We start from the raw sequence: 17,918 nt of genomic DNA on the forward strand, positions 1-17,918 counted from the left end.
ACAAGTTTTCGGGCGCTCTGGGTGGATGGTCGATTTGAGTTTAAAAAGGTAATAATAAACGCAGATGCAGATTCTTAATTTTGTGTGCCGCTCAAAAAACGTGTGCGCTAAGAGCACAGAAAAAGAGACTCTTCTGAAGCGAGTAGTTCTTTTTATCTTTAATTTTTTCCTGATCTTGGACGATCGAATCGCGGCTCGAGCGCGCGCCGGACTCTACAGCTTGACCTGTTTCACTCTCTAACACAACGAAAAATATTTTTACGCATAGCGAAGTATATATTTTCCGAAAGCTAATGAACTTCTCTAATAGGTGCCAAAATTATTTGAATTTAAACGGAGTTATTCTTCATATTTTGATCTAACCACTTACTTGGAAGGCAAAACAAGTTTTCGGGCGCTCTGGATGGATGGTCGATTTGAGTTTAAAAAGGTAATAATAAACGCAGATGCAGATTCTTAATTTTGTGTGCCGCTCAAAAAACGTGTGCGCTAAGAGCACAGAAAAAGAGACTCTTCTGAAGCGAGTAGTTCTTTTTATCTTTAATTTTTGCCTGATCTTGGACGATCGAATCGCGGCTCGAGCGCGCGCCGGACTCTACAGCTTGACCTGTTTCACTCTCTAACGCAACGAAAAATATTGTTACGCATAGCGAAGTATATATTTTCCGAAAGCTAATGAACTTCTCTAATAGGTGTAAAAATTATTTGAATTTAAACGGAGTTATTTTACTTCATATTTCGATCTAACCTCTTACTTGGAAGCCAAAACTAGTTTTCAAGCGGTCAGGGCGGCTGGTCGATTTAAGTTTAAAAGAGGTAGTAATAAACGTAGATACAGATTCTTAATTTCGTGTGCCGCGAAAAAAAAGGTGTGCGCTAAGAGGACAGAAAAAAAGACTGTTCTAAAGCGAGTAGTTTTTTTTTTGTTTTTATTTTCGCCTGATCTTAGGCGATCGAATCGCGGCTCGAGCGTGAAGCGGGCCTCCACGACTTCACGAGTACCACACTCAAAGATAAAATGCTGCTAACAGGGGAACAAACAATAATATAACACCAAGTATGCCTCGTGCACATTGAAAAAGAGCAGGAATCAGCTTACCGAGGCTGGAACAGAGAGGTGGCGAGAGACACGGGAGCTGCATGCCACGCAAGTGCATATCCCCCGATATGCAAACGAATTATGGCCCTGATGAGGGCCGTTTTGTTTTTCGCTCTGGATATCCAGGAGAAGACCTATTTCTTGGAGGAAGCCTTCTTTGCAGCCGGCTTCTTGGCAGGGGTCTTTTTTGCTGCCTTGGGTTTCTTGGGGCTCTTGGGTGCTGCAGCCTTCTTCTCTGCCTTTGGCTTTTTCGGCTTGGCCGACTTGGGCTTGGCCGACTTGGCCCTCTTTGCGGGCGACTTCTTGGCAGTCCCGGGCTTCTTCTTCCTGGCCGCACCGGCAGTTGCCGAGGCTGGGCGCTTCTTTGCAGCACCGGCCTCCTTTTTGGGCTTCCTAGCAGCAGGTGAGGGCTTGTCGGACTTGGCTGACAGCTTGAACGATCCGGTAGCTCCCTTGCCCTTGGTCTGCACCAATGCTCCCGCAGCCACGGCAGACTTGAGATACTTGCGGATGAAAGGAGACAGCTTCTCGACGTCCACCTTGTAGTTGGCAGACATGTATTTCTTGATGGCTTGTAGAGATGAACCACCACGTTCCTTAAGCGCACTGATGGATGCTGTCACCATTGCGGACACCTTGGGATGCGTTGGCACGGCCTTTGCCTTTCCCTTGGACACTTTCGTGGAAGCCTTTTTGGGGCTCTTGAGGGCAGCGGGGGCCGCGACCCCAGCAGGAGCGGACACTTCTTCGGACATGACCCACTCTAATCGTAAGCAGAGAGAGACTGAAAAAAAACCGTCTAGAACAAGCGCTCATTGGCCGAGAGAAGCGAGCGCGAACCTCCGGGAGAAGCCCTTCGAAGGTGACGAATGTTTGTAACCATGCCGTTTCTAAAATAACAAAGTTTGGAGTCTAATTTTTGCTCGATTCTGTGCTCTAATATAGGTTCCACATTATCCTCACAAGTCTGAGTTACTTCGATCGAGAAAAATTATTTTACGGAGCCAAGCGCATAGGCCCTCACAAGAAAGTCGCCCAAAACAGCATCCAAGAATGAACAAGCGCGCTGATTGGACGAGAGGCGAGAGCGGCCCACTGGAGAAGGTAACGAATGTTTATAACCGTGCCGTTTCTAAAATAACAAGGTTGGGAGTCTAATTTTTGCTCGATTCTGTGCTCTAACGTTGGTTCCACATTATCCCCACAAGTTTAGATCACTTCAATCGTGAAATATTGTCCTAGCGAGCCACGTGCGCTGTCCCTCGCAAGAAACTTGCCCAAAACAGCATCCAGAATGAACAAGCTCTCTGATTGGCCGAGAGGCCTTGTCGGGAAGGAAGTTTCGCCACTCGCGCTGAGGCAGTTGGTCGTCAGGAGTCGAGGTGTGTTGCTGTTTGCTAGCTCTCTCGTTTTATTGTCCCAACGTTTCGGAATGGCCCGTACGAAGCAGACCGCCCGCAAGAGCACGGGAGGAAAAGCACCGCGCAAGCAGCTGGCTACGAAGGCCGCCCGGAAGAGTGCTCCTGCAACCGGTGGAGTCAAGAAGCCGCATCGCTACAGGCCGGGCACGGTCGCGCTGCGTGAGATTCGTCGTTACCAGAAGTCGACTGAGCTGCTCATCCGCAAGCTGCCCTTCCAGAGGCTAGTGCGGGAGATCGCGCAAGATTTCAAGACGGACCTCCGCTTCCAGAGCTCGGCTGTAATGGCCCTGCAGGAGGCCAGCGAGGCCTACTTGGTCGGTCTCTTCGAAGACACCAACCTCTGTGCCATCCACGCCAAGCGGGTAACCATCATGCCTAAGGACATCCAGCTGGCTCGTCGCATCCGCGGTGAACGCGCTTAATGTCGCTTCTTTGGAAGCGGCAGGCAACGCCACAAAAACGGCCCTCTTCAGGGCCACATCAGACATGCTTTTCGGACATGTGTAAAGCGACGTCCTCCCGTGTCTCAATCTCCGATGCTGACTTGTTCCAAGTGCAGGAGTTCAAAAGCTGTGAGTACTTTCTATTTATTCTCCCATTTTGAACTAGTTTGCATTGTGCCAAGTGCTCCGTTCGCAGTTGCTTCCAACGATTCCTTCATGTGTTCCTTGTTTTCTAAAGTGTTGTTGAATGAAATAAATAAAGAAGAAAAAAACCTTTCCCGAGACATTACAGGGTTCATTTTCTAGCAATCAGCGAATATCACGATTATAGATTCGACCAACAAAAACCCGTGGAGTAATTATCTGTTTTTGAGGGATGTCCACAACATTTATTGCCCTCTGCCGGTTTCGGGGAAATGCTGCTCCGATTGTTGACTCTCGTAGAAACAGCTTCAAATCCTCTCAAAGCGAGGCAGTGCAGCGGTGGTTTTACGAGTTCAAATAACAAGCAATGCTGGCCTTTGCACCCGACAGCAAGTCTTGTTCGGGCAATTCGCACACGTGAAAGAATTTGGCATTAAACGCAGCGTAAATATTATGCATGGGAGAATGCCTAAGAGTGGCATTCAAGGCCTGTAGGTGATGAAAGAGAAACACTGTCGGCATTGCACAAAAAGGAAATTGAAATGCACATACCCGAGCGTTTAGAGACACGGAAGACTAGCGCACGGAAATGAGTATCCTGTACTCAAGTCATGAGTGGTCCTGAAAAGGACCGTTTTTCTGTAGCGGATGCCGCGGGATGGTTTAGGCCTTCTTCTCGGTCTTCTTGGGAAGGAGGACGGCCTGGATGTTGGGCAGGACACCTCCTTGCGCGATGGTAACGCCGGACAGCAGCTTGTTGAGCTCTTCGTCGTTGCGAATGGCCAGCTGCAGGTGTCGAGGGATGATCCTAGTTTTCTTGTTGTCCCTGGCCGCGTTTCCTGCCAGCTCGAGCACTTCGGCAGCCAGGTACTCGAGTACGGCCGCCAAGTAGACGGGGGCACCGGCACCTACTCGCTCCGCGTAGTTGCCCTTTCGCAGTAGTCGGTGGATCCTTCCCACGGGAAACTGGAGCCCCGCGCGGCTGGAACGGGTCTTGCTCTTGCCCTTTGCCTTGCCTCCTTTTCCGCGCCCAGACATCTTGGTGGAGGTGAGAAGTGGACAACCGAACAAACCAACGAACACTGAGTGAGTGAGGGAGTCAGCGCATCGAGAAGCAGAAAATCAAAGGAAGTGCCAGTCCTCTCCGCTTGGGGGGCGCTGCAAGAGCGCGTTTTCGCCTTGCACTGCCTCTGCTTCATAGCACTCCTCTCCCAAAACCCTCTCCCAAAAAATTGTAGTTTCAACTGCTTGCTCATTGGTTCGCGCAGACACCAATCGCGAAGCTTTATTTTGGGCGTACTCCAATCACAGCGCACTGTTTCCCGCGCTCTAGAATGCTGGCCAATCGGAGCACATTTTTCAGAATGCTGTGAAAACCTATAAAAAGAGCAAAGAAAACGAACCTGCGGCAGGAGGTGAGGTTTAGAAGAGTTGGCAAATAAAGTAGACGTGTGATTTGTTCGCTCCAATTTAAGCGCCATTTTGAATTTAGTCTTAGCTTTAACCCTAACTTCGTAATGTGAAGAAGAATTAAGATAGAGTAGAGGTAGTTAGTGTTAAAGATCCTTCTGCCTTAAAGAGGCGGAGGGACCTTTATTTAAACAGTTTGTAGTTTCCCCCCCGCCCTCCCTCGGGAGGGCACCGACGCAGGCATGCCCCCGGACCAACTGACCACGGACCACTCAAAGGAGACAGAGGACCCCTCGGGGTACCTGCTGCGGAGCAGGGCCATGAAGCCCAAACCAAACACAGACGGTAACCATTCGTTACCGCCAGCCGGCGCGAGCCACGTGGACAACGCGGAAAACCTCGTGGGGACCGGATCCCGCGCGGAGGCTAGCCTCCGCGTGGCACCCGAGAGCCACGAGGACGGCGCCCACGTGGAGAGCGACGAGCCCCCGAAGGATGGCGTGCCCCGACCGGACGCCATCCTAGGTGTACTGAAAAGTGCCGGTTTAGTACACCCAAATGCAGATCGGCTCCCGGACGAAGTCGTGGAGCTGTTCCACGGCTGCGAGAACAGCGACAGCCCCTCCGAAGCAAGCGGGGACACAACATCGAGCCCCAGTGACTCCACACCTGACAACACCTCCGAGGAGGATGACGACCAACTCCAGGTGACTGTAAACACCTCCAACCGATTTGCAGCACTTCTGGAAGCAGGCAGCAAGGACTGCAACACCCTCATCGAGGAACTGCACCAAAAAAGGAAGGACGGTGCAGCAACCCCTCCCCGAGCGACAACCCCCCCCACAGTGACAAGCCCCCCAACATCCGGGGCCTCACGTAAGACAAACACAGGCAAGGCTAACCAACCAATTCCCTCCTTAGACGAACTCCCCGCAAAGGGGTCCACAGTCCTGCTCCGCCCAACGGGAACAGGTAAGCTAACCCTGGAGAACAGAGTCTCCTTGGCGCAGGGCCTTCGACAAGTCACGGGCGGCAAGGCGGCCGCCACACGTTTCAATCTCAGGCGAAACGTGATGGCGGTCGAGACAACGAGCGCGGCAATGACCCACCGCCTCCTAGGCACCGACAAGCTGGCGAGCCTCCCTCTCCATGCCACCCTCGCGCCGGCCAGAGCGGTGAGTATCGGCGTACTCCGCGGACTTTGCCCCAATGACGCAACAGAACAGCTGACCCGAGGCCTCGAAAGCGAGGTACCCGTGGACCACATCAGACGGTTCAGCGGAGGACGGTACGCGGAGCTCTTCTTCGGCGGACCCCTACCAGCCACGGTCCTGATCTACGACATCGAGTTTGTCGTGGAGGCACGACACGTCCGGCCAACGCAGTGCTGGGGATGCGGACGCTTCGGCCACGTGCAGTCCGCGTGCACGCTGCCCACTGCCTGCCCAACATGCAGGGGCAGGCACCCTCGGGGTAAGTGCGCGACAAAACTCACCCCCATTTGCCCCAACTGCAAGTGCAGACACGCTGCATTCGACAAGGGATGCAGCGTGTACCAACAACACAAGCGCGAGGCCGAGGCAGTCCGCGACACCGGCTGCAGCTGGAAGGAGGCCAAACGTGTCGCCGCCGAACTCCACAAGAAAAAGGCAAGCGAGCGCAGAGCGCAGCACGCAGCGCGCGCAGGAGCAGACCGCCACCCCGCCCCCCTGGATGCACAGCGGAGCCAGCCAGACTCCCGCGTGGCAGACCAGCGTGCTCCCAGCGAGCTCAGTCTGGGGAGACACTTTCCCAACGCTGGAAGCGCGCAGTCGGCCAAACGCGGTGAGTGCGACTCGCGAACTAATCCCCCCAGTCGCCCCACAGCCCCCACAAGTCAAGACAAGAGAGGCCTCCACTAACACGGAACCCAGCGCCAAAATCCCCGAAGTCGGTAAGCCGCAGCGGCGGAAGGAGGTCTATCGCAGGTCCTACCGTCCAGACAGCCAACAGCAGCAGCGAGGGGTCAATGACCGGCGCCCAGCTGACGCACGGCACCTGCGAGGATCCTCCTCTCCCCGCGCGGACGACCGACCCGGTGGCGAGAGGGAAAGGCCTCTCCCCCAGCAAGAACAGGTGCCCCCCTCACCCCCCTTCCCCGCAGCCTCCCCAGGAGACAGCGCCGGGGACTCCCCTCGGCGGGACGAGACGGACACGCCCCCCACCGCGCAGGAAATGCGCGACATGATCCACACCCTGGAGGATCTGCTCCAAACACTAATCCCGCTTTTCCTCAAGAATCGGCAGGCTACAGCCATGATCCCGGAGGGGACCTTACTACACAGCATCACCGCGGGGATGCAACGTTCGCGGCAAGGAACTGAGAATGCCTACAGGCCCTAAGAAAACAAGTAAGCCTAATGCTGTGAAAGGTTGTCCCTCGATCCTCCAGTGGAACGCGAACGGGCTCGGCAACCGCCTCACCCACCTGAGGGCAGAACTCTTGGCAAGGCCGTACGAGGTGGTGCTGCTGCAGGAGCCAAAAATGGACGTGAGCAAACTAACCATTCCCAGCTACACCACCTACTGCTGCCCCGGCCGGGAAAAACAACCCTGGGCGGCCGTGCTCGTCCACAAAGACGCGACCCACTGCCGGATCGAGAGCGCCGATTACTGCTCGGACACTTCGGAACTTGTAGGTATTCGGGTAAAGAAAAATAACCAGACATTTTCTATCTTTTCTTGCTACGTTCACCCCAACGCGGCGTGGGGTGGAGAGGTTGTAAAACAAATTCACGCGCAAGAGCAGGGCATAATCATTCTCGGCGGAGACTTTAACTCGCACAACGAGCTGTGGGGGGACAGGAAAACGACCGCGCGCGGCAAGCGTTTGCAGGAGGCCCTCGCCCAAACCGACTTGGAGTACAGCGGAACAGGGCAGCCCACATTCATCGGACGAGGCGTCGAGCGGAGCGTACTCGATTTAACGTTCTGCTCGGCGCGATTCCCACTGACCACGGTGCTCGAGCAAGACAGCTGGGGGAGCGACCACGTTCCCATAACATCGGGACCTGCCCCACGGCCACCCAATCGAACGTGCAAGGTGGTCCACTGGGACAGGTATCGTGCCTTCCTCCGCCAGTACGAGGCGATGGGCTGGCCCCTTGACAGCCAGGCCATCGGCGCCGCACTCAAAGAGGCCACCACGTCAGTGAGTATCCCCGTTGAGCGTCCTAATCCTGACTTTCGCTGGCTCCAACTCCGAGCACAAAGACGCCAGGCACAGAGGGTGGCCCTGCGGACGGGCCATCACGAGGACACACTCCGCTACCGACGCCAGGATGCACTCTTCAAGCGACACGGTAAGAGGCTCGCCAGGGAGCAGTGGAAGCAGAAGTGTGAGTCCTTCGACGGCCCCCGCGGGGCCACCAAGGCGTGGAAAATGGCCAAGACCCTCTGCAACCGACCGGGACCGCGAGATCCTATTGCAGGTATGGCACTCGCGCTTAACATTTCCGATGCAGACGTCCGAGAACTTCTAGCGGACGCACTGCTCTCCCCCCCCACCCGCGCCTGCCGCCCGAGATGCACCGCCCGGATGGCGAGACTGGAAGTGGCACGCGAAGCCCCAGATGACAGAGGGGCTCGGAGACTTCCAGCTACACGAGTTGGAACGCGCCCTGGCATCGCTCCCACGTAAAAAGTCGGCCCCCGGAGCAGACGGCGTCACCGCTGCAGCGCTGAGAAACCTCGACAAAGCGAGCTACCCAGCGCTGCTAGAATTGTTCAATCGAGCGTGGCGAGACGCCAACATCCCTTCCGAATGGCGTTCGGCAGTCGTCGTCCCGATCCCCAAGCCGGGTAAGCCCAGAAAAGATCCCAGCTCGTTCCGACCCATCGCGCTCACGTCGTGCATGGGGAAACTACTCGAACGAATGGTGAAAAGCCGACTCGAATACCATCTCGAGTCGGTGGGCGGCTACCCGGAAAGCACGTGTGGATTCCGACGGCATCACTGCACCCCAGACGCCATCGCGGATCTGGTGACCACGCTCGAGGAAAGCAAGGCAAAGAGATGGACGACGGGAGTCGTCCTTCTCGATGTGTCTAAAGCATTCGACGCCGTCAAACACTCAGCAATTCTGGACATGCTCAGGCTGTCAGGAATCGAGGGCCGACCGCTCCGTTACGTGAGGGCGTATCTCAGCGGCAGAGAGGCGCAGGTACGAGCAGCCAAGGGACTCAGCACTCCCAGGAAAATCAGGTGTGGCGTCCCCCAGGGGGGCGTGCTTTCCCCCTTGCTGTTTAATGTGGCTATGTCGGCCCTCCCGCAAATCATAAACATTGGCCAAAAGGGAGTCAAGCGCCTCCAAATAGCGGTTTACGCAGACGACATTGCACTTTGGGCAACTGCTCGGGGATGGCACCGAGGGGCCGTGCGGAAAGCTTTGCAGAGAGGAGTCACCAACATTGAGCACTATCTTTCCCTGCTCGGCCTGTCCCTCTCCCCGAGCAAGTCCGTCGTTCTGTGCAATGCCCCCCACTACACATATCGCTTCTCAATGTCAATCAAAGCAGGCGGCACAGAAATTCCAATCAAGAAGCAAGCAGCTTACCTGGGGGTGCAACTGGACAGGAAAGCCACATGGGCTCCTGCGGTTGCAGAGGTAATCCGTAAGTGCCGACGCCACGCGCGTATAATCCAAATGCTTGCAGGTACTCGCCGCGGAACCTCACAGGGTATGCTGTTGACCCTCTACAAGGGATTGATTCTTTCTCGCGCACTGTACGCACTGCCGCTACTAACACTCACAGAGAACCAGTGGGAACTGCTCGAACGGATGCAACGCACTGCACTTCGCGTCTGCCTCGGAGTCCCCCGCACGGCCTCCTCGCGCCACACACTGAACGATGCAGGCGTCACCACGGTAAGACTCGCAGCGGCCGAACGAGCGATGCGGCACCTCATCCGGATCGGTGAGTCGAGGGGCACAACCGGGCTGCCCGAGCGTATTTTACAACGCACACGGTCCCAACTCGCCGCGCACGCGAGGGAACTTTTTCGGATCGCGGGCGGCCCGGGGAACAACCCTACACCACCACCACCGAGCGAGGAGCCCCCGCTGCGAGTCGAACTGAACGCAGGTCTCGATGCACCAAAGAGGCACATGGCTGAGACGACGGCGAGGCAGCACGCGGAGCATCATATCCACGAGCACTTCCTGGGCTGGGCGAAGACGTTCACGGACGGGTCTGTAAATCCGGCGAGCCACTCGGCCAGCGCCGCGGCCGTGTCGGAGGACACCGGCCGCACGGCCGCCGAGAGGCTCTCTTTCCAGGCGACCTCCACGACAGCTGAGCTGGCGGCGCTGATCCTGGCACTGTCCATCGTGGACACCGAGGGGCAGCCAGACCGCCTGGTGATACTCTGTGACTCCAAGGCTGCTCTCGGACTCCTGAAGAACCTGGACAGGGCCCCAGCACTGGCCAAGGTGGTGGCCCAAAAAGCCATCGAGCTGCAGCGCCGGGGATGGACGCTGGCCTTCCAATGGGTTCCTGCACACTGTGGAATAGCAGGTAATGAAAGAGCAGATCGCCTTGCCGCCGAAGCGCAGGAGGATCCTGCATACCCGATCTCCGAGGTCCCGGCCTTCTCCGATGCACGCCTGTTGGTCAGAAGAGTGGTGGCAGCCCGCCACCCCGAGCTCGAGCACGGGCCCCTGCCCCCGAGGCCCCCGAGGAACATGCGGCGAGGCGAAGCGGCGGTGATCCACAGGCTGCGCACGAGCAGCGCCTTCACCCCCGACTACAGAGCGAGGTGGCGAGCCGACGGCGACCGAAGCTGCCCGAGATGCGCGGCGGCCGTCGCGGACGCCGATCATCTCCTCCGCGAGTGCCCGGACTTCGGCGAGGAACGTGAGCGATTGTTTCGTCGCTACATCACCCTTGGATGTAGCACGAACAGCTTTGAAACTCTAATCAGACCGCAAGGTAAGGCGGCGCAAAGTGCCCTAACAGCGCTCGCAGGATTCCTCGTCGAGACGGGGCTGGCCGGCGAGATCTAGGCTGCAACGGTCGCGCAAGAGACAAAGGATCTGTAGCAGACGACAGCCGCAGAGCTTCGGGGAAAGCTCACCCCACTAGGAAGGCCTGGCCTGGCGCTGCTGCCCGCCCGCCGAAAACGCTCCTCCTTTCCCTCCTTCGGGGAAACTCGGTTTCTCCGCCGGTCGCGTGGCGGAGGGGGACGCGATCGCTATCCAGGCAGGGCCTGCAGGGCGTCGCGTCCTCCTCTCCCGTAATCTCTCCTCCTTGCTGCCGAGCTGATTGACAGCTCCTCTCTCGCGTTTTTCTTCTCTTTACTTTATTCGCCTTGGTTCTCCCTCGCGCTGCACCCCCGGCTGTTATTTTTTCTCTCTCCTTTCTTGTAGCCTCCTCTTTAGACTCAGCTTCTCTTTTCTTTCTGTTTACTTAACTGCCTTCCACTTAGAACGCGCGCGCAGGCCCACCCTTTGCGAGGGCCCCCTGAACCACTTAACTCTTTTAGACTGTATTGTTTATCTTTCTTTCTTGGCTTCGCTTCTTGCCCGGTACGTTCTTGGCGCCGGACTTGTTTGACAGCCTCTCTCTCGCGTTTTCCGTCTGCTTCTTGGCTTTTAGTTTTATTTTTCTTTCCTGCCTTCAGCGGGGAGGACTCTTTGTACAAGTTCTAACTGATAGCTCCTCGTGGAACGCGCGCGCTGGGCCACCCCTTGCGTGGGCCCCCTGACCCACTTAACACTTTTAAGACTGTATTGGCTATCTTTTCTTTCTCTGGCTTCGCTTCTTGTCGGGTGCGTCCTTCGCGCACGATTTGATTGACAGCCTCTCTCTCGCGTTCTTTGTCTGCTTTTAGCTTTTATTTTTGATCTCTTCTTTCCTGCCTCGCAGCAGGGACTGCTCTTTGTGCAAATCCTAACTGATAGCTTCCCTCCGGCGTTTTGTTTTTCTATTCTTTATTCTCGCCAGGTCTGCCCCTCGCGCGGGGCCCCTTCTGCTTTGGCAAAACAGTCTCCCCGCGCGCTGTCCCGCTCTGGCGCCGTGCCATTTTTCTTATTTATGTTGATTCTTCTCTCGCGGGCAAGGAATAACCTTACTGAGTCCGGGTTTCGAATAATAAATTCGGAATTCTTTTTTTTTCCCTTTTAATGGGCAGGAACTAACCTCGCCCAGCCGTGAAAAGTTTTCGAATGATAGATTCGGAAGCTAGTAAACCCTAGGCATGCCAAGGGTCAGGCATTTTCAGAAAATGCCATACAAGTAATTTCTACCTTTGCGTTTGGTGAACCACGCGTTAAATCGCGTGGGTCACTCAGCCAAACACAGGCAAAGAATGTCATTCCGTAGCACTCTGCGGAATGTCCCTTATGCATACAATAGGCTCGACCGCCCCTGTTGAGGGAACGGAATCTATTAATGTTCCCCCCAATCCTTTCGCAACGCCGTGTTGTGTATACATGCAGCAGAGAGATGCTCGCCGACCCATTGCACTTTGGCTCGGAATACTGGGAGACTTGGTGTTGGTGTGACTGGTGACAGTGCTTGGAAATTCGGACACCGCGTGCCGAACCTGATTCGTTCACCCTGGACTCTGTGAAGATGTGCTACAGGCTTCTGGACAAGACACTTGGACATTTAAAGGATCTCCTTCCTTCCTCGGCTCCGCCCCCTTTTCTACCAGCCACTTTCTGTGGCTCCTCGCGCCCCGCTTGTCGGCTTTGGCGAAACAACCTCCCTCTCTCTTTTTTCACAATTTTTTCTTCTATCAGCTTTTATCCCCTTCCCTTCCCCCAATCCAACGATGACCGTTCGGCCCATGGCTGTAACTCCAACGATGGTTTTTCCTCTTTTGCAAGACTTCTCTCTCTCTCTCTCTCTCGAACCTGCGGCAGAGACAGCGCTAAAGGCCCTGGCAAAATTCCTGGTGGAAACACGCCTGGAAAATAACTTGTAAACCACCGACGAGCACGGAGATCGCGGAGACGGCGTGCTTCGCTGCAGGGAGAGGACTGTCCGTGACCGTGCGCCTCTGCACCCCGCTGCCGACTGGTCGTTGATTGGCCAGCGCGCGGCCGGGAACGCGCGAGGCAGGAGCTGCGGCCGCCGCTATTGGCCAGACGCGGGCCTCGCTCGCCATTGGCTGAAACTGTGGGATCTTCATCGGTGGTGGTGCGCGCGCTAAAGGCAAGAGGTTCACCATCATCGAGGTCGATCCCCCAGGTTATTTAGTATCTATTTAATCTACAAATTCTGCTCTCCTGGTTTCAGCGGCCCGCTGGCCGACTAGCCCCTGCGCCGTGACGTAGGGGGTGGGGAGAGGCATCGGCTCGCTTACTCTGGCATCGCGCGCCTCCCGGTTTCCGGGCGGCGCGCGGTGCGGGGGGCTACAGCCTCGGCGGGGCGAGTGGTGTCTCTCGCCGCCACCAGGAGGCAACGTTGGCGCCGCGCCTTTGCCGCGACGCCTTCGCCGCCTCCACAAAACTACTCTCACTGACCGAGTACCCCTCTCCTCATCACGTGATGTTTTCGTCTGACTGCATCGCGCGGTGACTCACCGCCGCTTCTTCCTCCCGGACATCGCGCCGGTCGCCTGTCGTCTGGAATGCCCTAGTCGGGCGCCTGGATTCTCCCCGGCGCCGCTGTCCTCCTGAACGGCTCGCTCGCTGCTGCCGCTCTGGGAAGCGACCGCCTGGCGTTCCGGACCACCGGGCGACCCTCACATCTGGATTGATACCAAACTCAAAGGTATTTCTCCTCACGATCGCGGAAACTTTATCTTTGCGATCCGCTCCCTTGTCCTTCGCGCTGACTTAGCTTCTCGCGCGGGACTCTCTGCTTGCGGGGCCTCTGCATCGCTAGCGGAGGTAACTGAATTCTCACCGCGCTGCGTTCTCCTCGCACCGCGGCCTCATTCACAGGAGCTCCGACCGTCCTGACCTAGGACGGTCGGCCGTTATGAGACGGCTCGCTTGGGCCCCTCGGTAACAAATTGCCACCGCGATTGACACTTCAATCGCGGCGCAAGACTAATGGGAACAAACTTCCTCCTGGCCACAATTTTTTATCATTCCGGCCCAACTTTATTTAATTACTTATATATTTATTTACCATTCTGATTCGGTCCTAATTCGGCTTAATATTAGGTTTGTACAACAGGGCTCCTGGGTGGTGCTTGGCGCTGGTGTGTTTTGTGACGGCCCATTTAAGGAAGACCTCTGAAGACTATCTCAAGAATCAAGTGGGACTCTGCCCAACTTCAACTTAGAAGAAGCGCATTTCACCGGCCGCTCTGCTCGGCCGGGGGGGCTTCTTCGTGCGGCTTGCGTGGCGCGGCGGCGCGCATTGGCGGCGCGAAGCTGGCGCAACAACCCCTTTTCTATCTTTATCTTTTACTCCCCTTCCCCTACCCCAAAACAAAGGTGACATATTGAGCTTCCGGCTCAGCAACACTTCCTTTGATTTCCTCCTCCCAATACTCTGACTAAAAAAATTTCAGGTTGCCCCAGTTGTTGTTTCGCCATCTTTTTGCGAGTAACAACGTCGATCTTCTCCCGAAGACAAGTCGCGCGAGGATGCCCCCCCAACCGAGCGGAAAAGCAGTGAAGAAGGCGGGCAAGGCACAGAAAAATGTGCGTGCCACCGACAAGAAGAAGAAGAGGCGCAAGAGGAAGGAGAGCTTCAGCATCTACATCTACAAGGTGCTCAAACAGGTCCATCCCGGCACCGGAGTGTCCAGCAAGGCCATGTCGATCATGAACAGCTTCGTGAACGACATCTTCGAGCGCATCGCAGCAGAGTCGTCTCGGCTGGCTCACTACAACAAGCGCTCGACCATCACGAGTCGGGAGATCCAGACAGCTGTGAGGCTCCTGCTGCCGGGTGAACTGGCAAAGCATGCGGTGTCCGAGGGCACCAAGGCTGTCACCAAGTACACCAGTTCCAAGTAACACCCAGGAGCTATCTCCCTGCTGTATGTACAAACGGCCCTTTTGAGGGCCATACTCATCCCTGCAAAACGGCCGTCTCTCGATGACTTCCAACTCCCGTGTCTCTCTTTTCAAGAAATATGTGAGTACCCAGTGCTTCTGCATCGCGCATGTTTGCAAAGAGTATGTCTTTTTTCTTGTTGTGCAGTCGAACTTGGCTTCTTGTAGCCACAGTCGGATGTCGTTTATTTTGTTTCGGTGAAAAAAAACATTGTATTTCATTGCTTTTGAGGGCACGAGTGACCTTCCTAAATATTGCACATCGCTCGCGTATGTAAAGGATATATTCGCGTGGTTTTTAGCCGTTGGGAGCCCATACTCCAAAGTGTTGTGTTTTCGAGTTGCAGCGTTTTTCTTTTTAGAGCCACGGTTGTATCAAATAACTTGCTTTTAAATTCGAGTGTTCTTATTTTAAGTTTAAAAAATGCAATGATAAACGTAGATACAGGCTTTTAATCTCGTGTGCCGCGAAAGAAAAGTGTGTACTAACAGCACAAAAAAGAGAAACTCTTTTAAGGCGAGTACTTTTATTTTTATTTTTGCCTGATCTTAGACGATCGAATCGCGGCACGAGCGCGCGCCGGACTCTACAGCTTCACATGTTTCCCTCTCTAACGCAACGAAAAATATTTTTACGCATATCGAAATATATATTTTCCGAAAGCTAATGAACTTCTCCAATAGGTGTAGGAAGCGTTTGATTTTAAACAGAGTTATTTTTGTTCATATATTGATCTAACCACTTACTTGGAAGCCAAATCTAGTTTTCGGGCGCTCTGGGTGGCTGGTCGATTTAAGTTTAAAAAAAGCTAGATAAAGACTTTTAATTTTGTGTGCCGCTAGAGAAAAGTGTGCGCTAAAAGCACAGAAAAAGAGATTTTTCTAAAGCGAGTAGTTCTTTTTATTTCTAATTTTTGCCTGATCCTAGACGATCGAATCGCGGCTCGAGCGCGCGCCGGACTCTACAACTTCACCTGTTTCACTCTCTAACGCAACGAAAAATATTTTTACGCATATCGAAGTATATATTTTTTGAAAGCTAATAAACTTCTTCAATAGGTGTAAAAAGCATTTGAATTGAAACGGAGTTATTCTTCTTCATATTTCGATCTAACCGCTTACTTGGAAGCCGAAACTAGTTTTCGGGCGCTAAGAGCGGCTGGTCGATTTAAGCTTAAAAAAGGTAATAAAAAACGTAGCTACAGATTCTTAATTTCGTGTGCCGCTAAAAAAAGGTGTGCGCTAAGAGCACAGAAAGAGAGACTCTTCTAAAGCGAGTAGTTTTTTTTTATTTTTAATTTTTGCCTGATCTTGGACGATCGAATTCCGGCCCGAGCGCGAAGCCGGCCCTACGGCTTCGCCTGTTTCGCTCTCTAACGCAACGAAAAATATCTTTACGCTTACCGAAGTGTATATTTTCTGAAAGCTAATGAAATTCTTCGGTAGGTGTAAAAAGCATTTGAATTTAGACGAAATTGTTTTATTACTTTACTTCATTTGCGCGATTCGCGGCAGCGGCACGAACTGGCCGCTTTCGGGTGGCAGGTTTTGCTTCTTAACAGACCGAAGGCTTGGTAAAAAGTTTTTCAGTATCAAATTTTCCGCCAGCCAAAAAGACTTTTCGTCCCGTGTAATGAGCACTTAAAACCGGACCCTTTTATATAAGTCAATATTTTGATCAAACTGTGTTCTTGGGTGACCCAACTTGCTGTCGACCCGGCTCACCATGGCGGTGAATTGCACTGCGCGCTTAAAAACGCCAGTGATAAGAAACTTTAATTTTTGTGTGCCGTGAGAAGAGTGTGTCTTGTACAAGTTCCGATGAATAGATTGCTCGAACGTTTATAAAACTCTTTTTTATTCGCATGTGAAAACGGGCCCTTGACTAGCTGCATCGGTGCGAAGCTCGGCACTCCTGAGTTGACATGTTTCTCCCATTGACTTAGCGAAAACGAATCTTAATCCCGCTAAAATATATATCTCCTGGAACCTAGAAAAAACAATGTTTTGCACATACAACTATGAAGACTCAAAATGGGCGAGGTGTATGAATGCCTTTGCTAAAGCCATGCATTTCATCAACACACGCTTGCTTCCAGTGCGCAGCCACCTGTCGGCCACAATACGAAGCTGCAGGACTGCCCCCATTCGTCGGCGGGAGAGGAGGAGGCCGTCGTGGGTTCACTTGGTCGGACCCGTAGAGCATTGCCGCCAGTCTTTGTTGAAGTAGGCGAACGGTGCGGTCGTGTTTTCCGTCCCTGTTTTTGCAGCAAACATGTCTGGAAGAGGCAAGGGCGGCAAGGGCCTGGGCAAGGGTGGTGCCAAGCGCCATCGCAAGGTTCTTCGCGATAACATCCAGGGGATCACCAAGCCTGCAATCCGTCGCCTAGCGCGCCGCGGTGGTGTCAAGCGCATTTCCGGCCTCATCTATGAAGAGACCCGCGGCGTCCTCAAGGTCTTCCTGGAGAACGTCATTCGCGATGCCGTCACCTACACCGAGCACGCCAAGAGGAAGACCGTGACGGCCATGGATGTGGTGTACGCCCTCAAGAGGCAAGGCCGTACCCTCTATGGTTTCGGTGGTTAACAGCCGTCTCGCCGTCGGACACACATCGAAAACGGCCCTTTTCAGGGCCAAACCAGTACCGATCTATCTTGGAAACGGGTTTTCATTCCAACGCCTCCCTCCCGTGTCTCTCTGTAATCCTGAAAACAAGCACTGCTTTGGGTGAGTGATTCCTCTTTTGTCATGAGTGTTGTTTTGCCGCGGGTCTCTACCATTTTGTGCGCCACAGCCGAGTGTACCAATCTTCTCAGGCAGCAGTCGAACATTCGTTGCCCTAGCACCTGCCATCGGCCATACCATGCTAATCATTCCACTGCCGGTCGCGATAGCGGACGGACGTGATATGGATCGCTCCTTGCAAGCGGTGGCGGCCGTGCCCGGCCGCGGTGATAACAGGTCTTTTGCTGCTAAGGAATATCGTATGCAGTTGCCGATACTGCCCACCGGTGATGCTGCAAACCTCAGCGTCGTTTTGCACGCTGACCTCGACGGGCGCCCGTACAAGATTGAAGACTTCAGGCAGCCGTTGCAACAGGTGGGCGTTTTGTCAGACGTGGCGGGTCTGGGCGCCTACCAGATGAGCCACGTCTGGCTGCTTAAACTGAAAACTCCGGAAGCGAAAGCAAAGCTTTTGGAAGCAGGGAGTCTTCAGGTGAAAGGTTTGACGTGCCAGCTCGTCGACCCGAACCGGAGGGAGCTTCGCGTTAAGCTTCACTGGGTCTCGTTCGACGCGCCGGTGGACTCTATTCGGCGCGCCTTCGAACCATTTGAGACCGTCAAGGAAGTCGCGAGGGAAAAGTGGAAGGTGGATGGTTTCGTCGACGTTGAGTCCAC

General features: G+C 54.4%; 6 protein-coding genes across 6 annotated transcripts; 4 read left to right on the forward strand and 2 right to left on the reverse strand.

Moving 5' to 3' along the window:
• Positions 1 to 1,176: 1,176 nt before the first annotated feature.
• Positions 1,177 to 1,906, reverse strand: LOC121045968 (histone H1-III-like). The gene has a single exon (XM_040499486.2). It carries the CDS (start codon positions 1,852 to 1,854, stop codon positions 1,234 to 1,236), a length of 621 nt encoding a protein of 206 aa, XP_040355420.1. The 5' UTR covers positions 1,855 to 1,906; the 3' UTR covers positions 1,177 to 1,233.
• Positions 1,907 to 2,193: 287 nt separating this feature from the next.
• LOC121836283 (histone H3-like) lies at positions 2,194 to 2,942 on the forward strand. Its single transcript, XM_042291144.1, has one exon. The coding sequence runs from the start codon at positions 2,394 to 2,396 to the stop codon at positions 2,940 to 2,942; it is 549 nt and encodes a 182-aa protein (XP_042147078.1). The 5' UTR covers positions 2,194 to 2,393.
• A 717-nt stretch (positions 2,943 to 3,659) lies between these two features.
• On the reverse strand, positions 3,660 to 4,145 carry LOC121836284 (histone H2A-like). The gene has a single exon (XM_042291146.1). It carries the CDS (start codon positions 4,143 to 4,145, stop codon positions 3,771 to 3,773), a length of 375 nt encoding a protein of 124 aa, XP_042147080.1. The 3' UTR covers positions 3,660 to 3,770.
• Positions 4,146 to 8,538: 4,393 nt separating this feature from the next.
• On the forward strand, positions 8,539 to 10,703 carry LOC120837236. The gene has a single exon (XM_040206477.3). The coding sequence runs from the start codon at positions 8,645 to 8,647 to the stop codon at positions 10,559 to 10,561; it is 1,917 nt and encodes a 638-aa protein (XP_040062411.2). The 5' UTR covers positions 8,539 to 8,644; the 3' UTR covers positions 10,562 to 10,703.
• Positions 10,704 to 14,006: 3,303 nt separating this feature from the next.
• On the forward strand, positions 14,007 to 14,537 carry LOC120837249 (histone H2B-like). Its single transcript, XM_040206494.2, has one exon. The coding sequence runs from the start codon at positions 14,105 to 14,107 to the stop codon at positions 14,477 to 14,479; it is 375 nt and encodes a 124-aa protein (XP_040062428.1). The 5' UTR covers positions 14,007 to 14,104; the 3' UTR covers positions 14,480 to 14,537.
• Positions 14,538 to 16,668: 2,131 nt separating this feature from the next.
• On the forward strand, positions 16,669 to 17,349 carry LOC121836285 (histone H4). Its single transcript, XM_042291147.1, has one exon. It carries the CDS (start codon positions 16,794 to 16,796, stop codon positions 17,103 to 17,105), a length of 312 nt encoding a protein of 103 aa, XP_042147081.1. The 5' UTR covers positions 16,669 to 16,793; the 3' UTR covers positions 17,106 to 17,349.
• Positions 17,350 to 17,918: the final 569 nt, after the last annotated feature.

Source organism: Ixodes scapularis, unplaced genomic scaffold, assembly GCF_016920785.2.
Source record: "Ixodes scapularis isolate PalLabHiFi unplaced genomic scaffold, ASM1692078v2 PGA_scaffold22__2_contigs__length_789307, whole genome shotgun sequence".
In the NCBI taxonomy this organism is placed as follows: domain Eukaryota; kingdom Metazoa; phylum Arthropoda; class Arachnida; order Ixodida; family Ixodidae; genus Ixodes; species Ixodes scapularis.